This window comes from Arachis ipaensis, chromosome B08 (genome assembly GCF_000816755.2).
Source record: "Arachis ipaensis cultivar K30076 chromosome B08, Araip1.1, whole genome shotgun sequence".
Taxonomy (NCBI): Eukaryota; Viridiplantae; Streptophyta; class Magnoliopsida; order Fabales; family Fabaceae; genus Arachis; species Arachis ipaensis.
Genome location: NC_029792.2, coordinates 30,368,057 through 30,379,843, shown reverse-complemented (window position 1 = coordinate 30,379,843; position 11,787 = coordinate 30,368,057). Strand labels below are relative to the sequence as shown.

The following is an 11,787-nucleotide window of genomic DNA, read 5'->3' as shown; positions in this document are numbered from 1 at the left end:
AAAATATGATCTCTCACAATTAGTTTTATAAGTGGGACCAATAATAAATATGAAAGAAAAAATAATAGAAGATTAAAGATCACACTTTACACTCTCAATTTTTTTTAATAATTAAAATGATCTATTCCCTTAATTAAACATACTACTTTTTGAATTCAAGGACAATGGAGTATTGCAAACAGGAAGAAATAAGGAGTATTTTTTGATACCCGTAGATTTAGGTTTGAATATAATTTAAAGATAATTTAGATATTAGGGTTTTAAAAGTGAGAAAAGAGACCAAATTAAAAAAATAAAGTTTTTTTCCATCATATTATCTAAGAGGAAGTATAGGGAGTCAATGGAGTATCTATACAATGTATACAACGTATACAATGGGGATATAGAAATGTTTGATTCAGTAGTAGGATATTAGATGTTTATTATCTCTGGTACCTGAATGATTATTCTGGATAGTATGTGTGTATTGTGTTTGAGAAATTAGTAGTATTTTACTTTGGATGTTCATTTTTTAACTCATATTGAGCCAAATAAATAGTTTATTGTACACATTGTACAAATACTCCATTAACTTCTTAGCGGGATACATTATCTAATCATTACGATACCAATGTGGTAAAAATCAGTCCAGTTTAGTTTTTTAATGGCAAGCAATAAACGGAAAGTGCTTTAATAGTTTTGATCTTCTGAAGTGTAATTTTAAAGACAAATTTAAGTAACTAACTAATTATTAATTTCAATGACCACTTTAAATTTTGAGTATAACTTTAAAACCACCTTAAAACTTAACTTGTTCATTCTATCTCCTTTTGGGAGCCCAATTCCATATTCCTGTATTGTTTGGAATTTTAAAACTCCTTTACATTATTAAAGTTGGTACAATATTCTAAGGAATATTCTATTAATAAAGCTTTTAATGTATATTGATAAGATCATTCAACAATTAATGTATTTTTTTTTATAAAATTACAAACACATTAATTATAACCTCTAAAATATATTTTTAATAAAATGACAATTATAATTATTATTGAGTTTTTTATTTTGATGACTTACTATTAAGTGTTTAATTTATGTATCCAACTACATTGTTACCCACTTCCCATTCATATTAACAAACTATTTGATTTTATCAGAAATTCTTGCCAATCGTGAATATGTATATGTGTAGGGCAAAGGAACATCATTTGGCGGGAAAACGATGAGAGTGTGAGGTATTTCTAATTGGAATCCGAAGCAGAGGGAAAAGAGTAGAAAACTAGAAACCAAAAACCGCGAAAACCTTCTTCTCTAACAATTCGTAATCGTTCTCTCCCTATGGCGCAAACCCAAACCCTAGCTTTGGTCGAAGAGATCGAATCCCTCGTCTCCGATAAACTTCAAGTGGTATATTCTCTCTTTCTCATTCCTTTTAGTTTTCCCCCATTTTCTCTGATTCTCTGTTAATTTAAGCAACTTCACACTTACCATTTGTTTTTTTTTCCTTTGAGAAATCTTAAATTCGTTATTTTTTTCTCTGGATTTGAATTTCGGAGGGTTTTTCTTGTGGGTCAAACAAATTTCGCGTCTTTTTATTCCCAATTTTGTTTCGTTTTAGTGGCAAATTTTGATTCGATAGGGTGTTGCGTACTTTTCAGGTTTCATATAAGTGGCTCAGTCGCAATTACATGATATCTTCCAATGAGGCAAAGAGGTAAAATTTAACGCCCCCTCAAAAGAAAAAAAATTGCCTTAAATTTTTTGCTTTTCCCTCCCCAAAAAATAATGCTATGATTTTATGAGCAGTTATTTTTTTTTAAAGGTTGCTTCAGGAGTTTGTTGAAAAGCATGATGGTGGATTGGAGGTTGTTTATGCTTTGTCTGGCTGGTTAAAGGGCAGCCACCCAAGTTACCACATAAGGCTTGTTACTGGCCCAAAGCTAGCAGGTACTATTCTATGATGGTTTTCTGAACCAAGAAGTAATTAATCAGTATGCTAGAGTGTTTTACATTCTGTGATTTCATCTTCGTTATAGGAATTTGTTAGAAAAGGAGAGGATATAAGAACCAAATTTAACTACTCCATATTGGTTAATGTTTTCACTGCGGCACCCTTTCAGTAAGAGATTTTCATTGTGTCATAACTATTTCTTGTTCTGTGTCTTAGTTCTCAAATTCTGATTATAAAACCTTGGATCCATTATGATTTTCGTTCATTGCTGTTTAGCTGCTTAGCTTACTCTCGTGTGATTAATCTTTAAGATATCAGGCTTTAAAGGCCAGTCTTGAAACAAACAGAACCTGCATTAATTTGTGTTTCCTTAAACTCTTGCGAAACAGGGGTTGTTATTTAGTGTCTTATTCAACCCAATTTGAATCTATTTGGTGATTCTCTTACACAACATTTGGTATGACCTGCACTCTCAGTTTTGCATATAATGGAATAAATGGTTAGTTCTTATCAAGAGCTTTCACTGGTTGTATGATCAGAAAGTGTTTGATTGTGGTTGTTTGATATGAAGTGGCCTATCGGTTGTGTACATCAGGGGTTAGGAATACATACATACATACATTAATCTTTTCCCACTCTTATGCAGAAGCACAGCAAGAATTTGATGGCAATTGCTCAATTCAGGTATACAGTGTGCAAGCTAGCATCCCAAAGGACCCGGCTGTGCTTTGGAATGCAGAATTTATTCAAGCGGAGGAGCTCTTCAAGCAGCCATGGTCAGTTGACAATTGCTTGAGAGATAACAGGTAGGTTCGATGCCCTCAAAATTTCTATACAGTACAGAAGCATTTGTTTAGCGTGTCTGATGGTGCAGTGAGAGGTTGAAAGTATTTAGTTATCTTGAGTTTGTTAATTTCTAATTTCAGTCAATTTTCTATTTTCATTTAATATTTGCATACATATTTCATATGATTATGCATGGAGACATAAAATGTCATGCTAGCTCAATCAACAAATAGTGTGCTGTACAGTAGCAGTTGTAGAATTTTCTATTTTCATCACGATGCTAACCAACATATTTCTCAGGTTCTGTGGCATATCTAGTTCTTTTGTTCAACGAAATGTAGATGGCATGCCAGTGGTTGCTGCAACTCCACTGACAAAAGCTTCAGTAGGCATAGGACAAACAAAGATGAATGTTCTGCAACCTCAAAAAAATATAGCACACGATACAATTCCCAGAGCTGATCTCAAGTCAGAGGATGTGGTGAAAGATGTAAAGAGTGAAAGCAATGGTACAGGGAGTACAGGAGTTCATGATCAGGTTAACAAACCCAGTGAAGACAAAGAAAAGGTAGTGCCTGCAGGAAAAAAGAAAGCACAATCTGATAAAAGTGGTTCTTCTACTGGTGGTTCATTGGCAAGCTTTTGGGGTCGTGCATCTGCAAAACCCAAGCCTAGCTCCCTGCCAGTAGAAAGTAGTAACGCAGTTTCGAATCATAGTGGTTGGTATCAATTGCAATATTTTAGATTTTCACAATTTTCTTGGTGATTTTAATTTTAATAGGAAAGTAATAGTAATATAAAAGTTAATATTGTCTCCATTATATTTATTTACACTCAAATGTTTCAGTAGCTACTGAAGATGCCCAAGCTAGCGCTCGTGAAGCAGATGGCAGTGGTGATGATGATAATCAAGATGTCACAGTAAGGCGATCATCCAATAGGAAAAGGAGGGTTGTCTTTGACTTCTCGGATGAAGATGAAGATGTTGTCAGTTTATCATCACCAGAATTGCCAAAGAAGCAATCATCTCAAGATTCTAAACAAAAGGATAACAAGTCATCGGAGAAAGCCACCTTAAATTCTGATACAAAGAGAGAAAATAAACCAATGGCTAAGGAAGAAAAATCATCTGATGAAAAAGCCAACCAACCTTTCCAGGAAGAGTTATCGGTTATCAACAAATGCACAAATAATGGTAAATCATCTAGTGAGAAGCCACAGAGTTGTGCTCCTGATATTTCTGTTAATAAAGATAGTACAAAGAATGCTGCACCTGGTTCACCGAAGAGGAGAAAAGTGATGAAGACCAGAATTGATGAACGAGGGAGAGAAGGTATCTATCTTTTGTAAAGCAGTTTTCATATCCCCAATTTGCTTTAAAGATTATGTGCTAACTTTTCTATGAATATAATAGATTTCTTTGGAACTTCTCTTTTGAACTTTGTTCTTTATTAAAGATCAACTATCCACCTTTGAATCTTTTTTGAACAGCAACTTATCTGCCTTTACAACTTCATTAAGTATCAATTTCATTTAAACTTTATTTGTATGATCTTGGGGTGAACTATGTCAAGTAATTTAGCAATTCTCAGGAAACAAGTCTTTTATGTTACATTTTTTTTCTGTTGTATTTTATTTTATTTATTTCTCTCCAGTAACTGAAGTAGTCTGGGAAGGGGAGGAAACAGAAGCGAAGAAAGCTGATAAGGTTGCAACAAAGAAATCTGAGAATAATGTATCTACCAATTCTGTCAACAGGTTAGTGCTATTCATCTTTAATTCCTTATATTTCTAGCATTTGAACAAAATGACTGGTAACAGGCAACACTGAAAAGAATCAGTTGCCCTCTAAGCACTATAACAGTGCCACTTAGGCTCTTCCTTGCACCCCACAATGAATTTCTGATATTTCAACTTTCAAGGTCTTCCAAGAAAAAATTGTGATTGTGATATTAAAATTTGAACTGAGTTTATTGAACTAACGCTAAACGTTATGGAGATTTGTGCTTGAATCTAGTGCAGCTAAGTTGTGTGTGCTTGAAGCTTTTTACATAAAACATGGAACCTATTAGAAAAACACAGCCTGTTTATTTTGTGGTTGTGTTGAAAATAATTTGGACTAATTACTTTTAAGATATTTAATAAAGTAGATTGTTAAGCTTGATTACTTTTAGTCGTTTACTGCCTTGTCGTTCAAGCTTCTTAATTGTGACTAACCTTGTATTCACTGGTGTGAAGTTCCAGTGGCCCGGCAACTAAGAAGACTCCAGCTGTGGTGAATACCACTGGAAAAGGAAGCAAGAAAACGGTAAACAAGGATCCCAAACAGGGCAATATACTTTCATTCTTCAAGAGAGTTTGAGATCAAGATAGAATTACAGGATTGTGGAGACAATGGTTTAAGCTGTATGATCCATTAGTGCTGCTGATAGTACAGTAATGATGTGAGTGAGGGTTTTGGATTGTGTAGATATTTTTACTATCATGGAAGTTTTCAAGGCAGTTGAAATACATTTATCTGTATGTTTTCCTTGAGCACTCGCATTCTAATATTGTTCATTTGTTCTCACATCCTCCTCTTGTCTTAACCACTGTGAAGTGCCAACTCTTAAGGCTTCTTGAGGAAACCATAGATGCCTTTTCAATACGAGGCTATGCCAGTTAGAATGGATCATTCTATTGTGCAATAAAGCAAAAGCAGAATACCAGTCAAAAAAAGTTAAGCTGCATCTTCACTTGAACTGTGCACAAATGCTCAATGAGAAAAAAAAATGTGAATCTAATTGAGAATAGAAGCTTTTGATGTCTTTTTACAATGATACAAATTGGTCATTCTTGAATTTCATGAGGTATTCGATTTACAAATTGGTCAAGCTAGAGAAACCACATTAGATCTTAGTTGATCATCTTGTTATTAGTTTGACAATTTGTTAGTGACTTCACTGATTTAATTGGCCTGAATTTTTTTTCATGAGCTTATATCGGTAATCGGTATAACACTGCAAATATAACAAGTTGAATACGTAGAAGAAAAATCTTGGTGAAAATATATTTATTGCATGGTAGCCTAAATTCCCAATCTAAGCGTAGTCATATTTTGTTCAGTATTTTTGCATTATAGTGTAAATAGCCCTTTATACAACATCTTATGGAAAGTGCAAATCAAAATCTCAATTGAGAAGTTCTATATTCTAATCAAGCATGTAATCAGAATTGCCATGTCCATTTCATTAATCTTTGATGGAAAATAAATAATGGAGCCGTATTTAGCAAAGCATAGTAGTCAGCTAAATAGGGAACAGACTTAAAGAGATTTGCTCAATTGATTGAGGAAACATAAAAGCAGACAGTTGTCAAAGGTGAGTTGCAGTTGGAAAGGGAAAATAACAGTTGCTACTACTCTATGCAAAGTTACCAAATCAATGAGATGATCATAATATACATTGATTTACAATATAGCTTTCTCATCATTCAATGTTACTATTTATAATGTCTGTTATTTAACTGTCCCGAATCAGGTTAGTTGGCTCACTCAATACATACTTTGGTAGCTCATACTTTGCTCCTGCAAAACAAGTATATACAAGCAACAATCAAAACAAAACAAATAAATTTTCTTTCTTTTATTTTTGGGTATTTTCATTTAAGGGAAAAAAAAATACTGCTAATAAAAGGTAATCTCATAGCTGCATAATGAAGAACACTAGATCCAGAGTACAATTTCCCTCTTTTTGGTTGACAAAAATAAATAAATATGATTGATGATAGAACACTAAGGCAACCATTCAACTGGGAAAGCTTCGTTGTCGATAACGATGAATTTGGGCAAGGATTAGACATGCCACCCTTCATAAAATAAATTCAGTATTTGCGGGAATTTTGTAGCATATATGTACACTTCATATTTCATATTTCATAAGCATGTTGTATGTTTATATGACAGGGCAACTAGGATGAAAAATAACAATGCTACGTGTACCTAAAAAATCAGTCACTGTATTTGTGTATCCATATATTGTCTAACTCATTTTTAATGTATATTTTGTATTTCAACATATATTCTATATAGGTGGCTGATTTGGTAGTTAATTTTTGATATACATGTAGCATGATTGGGTGAAAAAACGTGATGGTGGTGGGGTGAACTAGCTGTCAACAACAACAGGCAATGTACTCACTCAATAGTAATCCACATCATAAAGGTGGATGTCACATGATAAGAGTAAGGTTGGACCACACAGTTGGATAATTATTACAAAAAAGTATGGTAGTGCTGTTGGAAGCTCCACAAAAGATATTTGGATTCTAATAATTTACAATTTTAACTTTAAAAGCAAGACTCTCTAATCATTTAACTATTTTCTGGTCGCCTTCTACTTTTAAAATTTTGTTCAATAACAAGATAAAATAAGTGATTTCAATAGGAAATAGATTACCTCTTTCGTCATAGCATACTGTCAAATCCGAACTCTGGACAATAACCCCGGCACTATCCACAATCGCTTGTGCTAAAGTTAGATCAGCCTCAGCAGCAGCTCGAAGAGCATCCCAAATCTCTAGCATCCAGAAAACAGAATATGCACTTCAATTAACTTGAAAAAACTAACATATTTATTCATACATGAAACAAAACAAAATGATTTTGACCAGACTTGTATACTCATATGATATTAACTTTCTTTTCGGAATTGGAGTTATTATATTATGTTATCGAGAGATGGCTGTTATTTAAACATACCATGATTCTTGGCATTTCCACTTGAAGACGTCATCATCTTTCAATAGTTTCCTATAACTAAAACGTTGCAAAGCCATTGTGGAAACAATAAATAAAAGCAACTCTGCCTATCTTCTTATCTCCATAGAGCTAAGTGTTAATTCTAATGTGGATTCTTTTGGCAAAGTCATTGTGGGAACAATAACTAAAAGTAACTCTTCCTTTTTTATCTTATCTCCATATTGCTAAGCTAAGTAGCAATTCTAATTTGGATTCTTTCGACAATACTCGAGCATCAGAGTCAACTCGATTTTGTATATAATTCCATCTACTGTTCCTTGGCAGCCAGAGTTCTACGTATAAAGCAAGAGAATCCACAGCGCATAAACCCTATATGCATGAGTGACTAACATCAAATAGAGCTCCTAAAATAGTGCAGTATTTTCTATTTTTCCTTGATTAGCTTTAGGCGCGAACCTATTTTCTTCGGATAAACCCGCTTCAATCACATTTCGTCATTCATTTCACCATGATATGAACAAAAACCTAGCAGAACCATTTAGGCCACTTGTGTTTACTAAGCCCATTTCATTATGCGTAAGTCTTGAAAGAATCCAAATATAGTAGCTTATCAAATTTTTGTAATACCTTTACGGCCACCGTAGTGGGGAGCTGTGTCCCAGAACTCATCGCGCAGTTGTATTAGCTGAGTCTTTGTTATTGGCTGAGGATGCTTCCAAGGCTTAGGCTTCCGGATCTTTTTCATTGCCCCTGTTATAAAATACATCAATTTTATATTGGTGCAAATGGAAACTGATATTGAACTTTAAGCTGAAACCACTAGAGAATTCGCAACAAGAACAAGCTTCTAGGACTAGGATGGTAATTTTACACTTGAGTATATTATGGAATCAAAATTCTATCCGCAAGTATTAACAATATTGAATAACAAGAAATTACATGATTTACATACGCAACTTAATCTTAGAAACAGAAAACAACAACAATCTGAGAGTGCACCTCAATTCACATATTACTTAATCATCAGTCTACAATACCTTTTTCCCTTTATGGTATTATTATCTATCAACAAATATCACTACAGAACCAATTGATGATGGTACTATCGAAAGACGAAAAAAAGGCCCCATCATGTTGTAATGCTCCAATATGAATGTATCTATTTGTGGATACATACTTTAATGCAGAGATCATACGGAGAAAGTCCTATTGATAATTGATGTGCCTTAGAAAATAGCATATTCAAATATAAGCTGCAGCTTCTTATCTTCCTTATTCCAAGACAGGAAAATTAAACACAAACTTTTAGTATCATCATGTTTATTCAGATCCTCGGAACTAAGGTAGCATTTTCAATGTCAATTGCATGGGACCATATATTTAAAGGAATAAAGATAAATTTATAAATATACTGGAAAAGTTTTAACTGTATTTGGTCTCTAAACTTCATCAAGCTGTTTCAAATGTGTCCACCAAATTACAGTGATTCAACCAAAATCTTGAAGATTCAAAATAAAAGGGGGAAAAAAACATATTTTCAAAGGAAAAGGGAACTAAACTAATTGGATACTTGTTTTTATCCTTTCTAACTGCCCAATTCACAAAGGAATCAATTAAGTGACTAAATACCAACAACCAACTACAGTTGTTTACTAAGTGACTAAATTTTCCAAAAAGAGAAATAGACCAAACAGATCACCTGAACCTAATTAAAGCAAATCTAAACACCATCTAGAGTTTAACACAAAAGAACACCTTCAGAAACAATCAAGCAGATTAACAACAAAGCTTTATCTCACTAGGTCGGTCGACTCTCTCGCCGACCGTTCCTTTTCTCATTTGACACTATACTCGAGCCATAGGACCATAGCACAATTCTGTGTTTGATCCCTCTCATTGAAATTCCACAGAATCTTACTTTGGCTATCAAAAGCCAAACACAAATCTCTTCTTTTATCGCAGCTTATCCGAACTTGAAACCGGCTAACCGGATATGTGAAATGCTTGGAACAATTTTGATACAATCAGAGTTAACAAAAACCATACCATAGGAGAGGGAAAAAAAATGCTCACAGTATCATCAAAAGGTATGAATTTCATTTCTTTACACAAATGTATGAGTGATTAACATGATAAGAAGAATGATTGGGGAGGTTCCACAATTATAAGGATCAACATCATCCCCAGCAAACAAATCCCCAGAAAGAAAGAAAGAAAGAAAGAAAGAAAGAAAGAATAGATTTTGACCACAACCCGTCATCAATTAACCGAAGCCTTTACCAAAAACGGAACCAAATGCAAAAGATAAAGTTCAGCTCACAGAAAAAATTAAATAAAAAATGAAAACAAGACCCAAGGAAGCAAATAAGAAAAAGAAAAAAAAGGGGGGTACAGTGGATGATGCTAACCATCAGGCTTGGACTGTGAGGATCCAGCACAACCCATTGCAGAGATTGGTTGGCAGCAGAAGCTTGAGAGAGAGAGAGAGAGAGAGAGAGAGAGAGAGAAAGAAAGAAGGAAGAATAAGGGAGAGGGTGATTTGAAAGAGAGGGTGAGATGGCAATAGCAAAGTCAAAAAACGTCGTAGTGACGTTAATCCAACACTAATCACTCAGTAATCAATGAATCAGCGTTAGCATCAATCAACACCCTAAGTGCTTATTCACACTTTATCCAATTTTTACTTTTATACTATATTTCAAAACTTTATCATACATGTATAAACAAAATTAATTATTTCTATAAAATATATATTAAAATATATAAAATAATATATATATTTATATATAAATATAAAATAAATTATTTAATTATTAATTTTTTATGTATACATAATATTTTTATTTTCAAAATCAATTTGAAATCTTTTAGATATGTTTAATCTGCTCCAAATTTGCTGGATATTAAATTCTTTAGGTTTCACTCAAATTCCGATTATCATATAATTTAAATATTTGCAACCGGGTCTTGATATTATAAAATCCTTTTTTATTAAAACCTTTTGATTTAAAAATTTGGTGGACTTTTACTGTACTAAAACTTTTAGAATCATAAAGATTTTATTTGTTATAATTTTTTTTATCAAAATTATATTTTTTGGAATTCTTTTTTAGTATTATCTTTTTCTAGTAGCCATGATAATTATAATTGTGATAGTAGTTGTACCGATTTAGTAACGAAAGTAGAAAAAGAATAAAAGAAAAAACAAAAGATAACAATAGAAGAAAAATAATTTGAAAAAAAAGTTTAAATTTTGATTATATGACAAAAATATAACAAAATAAAAGATTTGAGATGAAAATAAGTTGTTGTAAATATTAGAAACAGAATTAAGACTTAAATAAAATGTTAAGACTAAAACAATATTTTTTTTATTTTTAAGCAAAAGAAACCTAACCAAAAATATTTTATATTAAGAATTTAATCATAAATAAAATAAAAGATAGGAACTCAATTAAAAAGTTTTATATCAAATAAAGAATTGGTTAAGCATAACTTATTTTTTTGGCTAACAGTTTATTGGCAATATTTAAAAATGTGTTAAAAGATAATATTGAACTGCTAGGCTAAAAATATTAGATTATTGACTAAAAATATTAATTAATATAAGTTAAAATTGCTGACTCTTAAATTTTTGTCTAAAAAATTTATTGCAAATTCTTAAACTATAAAAGTTAAATTAAATTAAATTACAATATCTTACAAAGTAGTTAACCTTTAATTTTTATCGTTACATTTATATTTAGTGTAATATAAAGAGAAATTCTAGATGACTAATACATTTTTTTTTTGTCTTACATTTGAATTAACAGTGACATTTTTTTTTACACCGAAGACGTGAATTAACATTTTTCAGAACAGAGGAACTTGAATGAAGGTAGCTAGGATAATAGCATTAGACACTATCTGTCCAGTCCAAAAAGAAAATAGTGAATTTCTTTCATGACAATGCTCCAACCCTTTGCTAGGAGAACTACGATGGAGTTCATAGTGAATTTCTTTCATGTCCTTGATCTCTTTGTTTGTTCGTTGAGAATTAGATTACACACTTGCATGATCATGATGATGATTAAATTGCTTTTTAAAAAGTAGATGTGCTTAGGAATTTAAATAGGGAAAAGGAGTCATCCCCAATTATTTATTTATTTCTTGACCTCATGCCTTTCAGTAAATATTATTCTTAATCTCAACGAAGCATTTAGCAACTTTGATTATTTATAATAATGGCAAGCTCATTGGTGTGTAGGCCACTAATTATCCCATAGTTGTGTGCAAACTACACGATTTCTTTTAAATGATAACTTAATTTGTTTTTTTTTTAAAAAGTACTGTA

At 32.4% G+C, this 11,787-nt stretch overlaps 2 protein-coding genes across 4 annotated transcripts; one reads left to right on the top strand and one right to left on the bottom strand.

Moving 5' to 3' along the window:
• On the top strand, positions 1,115 to 5,426 carry LOC107614100 (protein IWS1 homolog A). Of its 3 annotated transcripts, none has more exons than XM_016316333.2 (8): positions 1,115 to 1,386; positions 1,638 to 1,693; positions 1,802 to 1,926; positions 2,577 to 2,736; positions 3,017 to 3,435; positions 3,564 to 4,049; positions 4,372 to 4,474; positions 4,961 to 5,426. In XM_016316333.2, the coding sequence occupies exons 1-8, from the start codon at positions 1,318 to 1,320 to the stop codon at positions 5,076 to 5,078; spliced, it is 1,536 nt and encodes a 511-aa protein (XP_016171819.1). In that variant the 5' UTR covers positions 1,115 to 1,317; the 3' UTR covers positions 5,079 to 5,426. The 3 variants fall into 3 exon arrangements, with proteins under 3 accessions (XP_016171819.1, XP_016171818.1, XP_016171817.1); XM_016316332.2 differs by having other exon boundaries at positions 1,116 to 1,386; positions 3,567 to 4,049; positions 4,955 to 5,426; XM_016316331.2 differs by having other exon boundaries at positions 1,118 to 1,386; positions 4,955 to 5,426.
• LOC107614164 (ubiquitin domain-containing protein 1) lies at positions 5,921 to 10,036 on the bottom strand. Its single transcript, XM_016316394.2, has 4 exons — positions 9,863 to 10,036; positions 8,082 to 8,204; positions 7,153 to 7,272; positions 5,921 to 6,281 (listed from the first exon to the last, which is right to left on the bottom strand). Exons 1-4 carry the CDS (start codon positions 9,897 to 9,899, stop codon positions 6,217 to 6,219), a joined length of 345 nt encoding a protein of 114 aa, XP_016171880.1. The 5' UTR covers positions 9,900 to 10,036; the 3' UTR covers positions 5,921 to 6,216.

Excerpts from the sequence above, each read along its gene's own strand:
- LOC107614100 (XM_016316331.2), top strand. The coding sequence starts at position 1,318 with ATGGCGCAAACCCAAACCCTAGCTTTGGTCGAAGAGATCGAATCCCTC. Across the intron at positions 2,737-3,016 it reads AATTGCTTGAGAGATAACAG|GTTCTGTGGCATATCTAGTT; the intron begins GTAGGTTCGATG and ends CATATTTCTCAG. Across the intron at positions 4,475-4,954 it reads TCTACCAATTCTGTCAACAG|TTCCAGTGGCCCGGCAACTA; the intron begins GTTAGTGCTATT and ends ACTGGTGTGAAG.
- LOC107614164 (XM_016316394.2), bottom strand. The coding sequence starts at position 9,899 with ATGGGTTGTGCTGGATCCTCACAGTCCAAGCCTGATG. Across the intron at positions 8,205-9,862 it reads CTCACAGTCCAAGCCTGATG|GGGCAATGAAAAAGATCCGG; the intron begins GTTAGCATCATC and ends ATTTTATAACAG. Across the intron at positions 6,282-7,152 it reads AGTATGCTATGACGAAAGAG|GAGCAAAGTATGAGCTACCA; the intron begins GTAATCTATTTC and ends CTTGTTTTGCAG.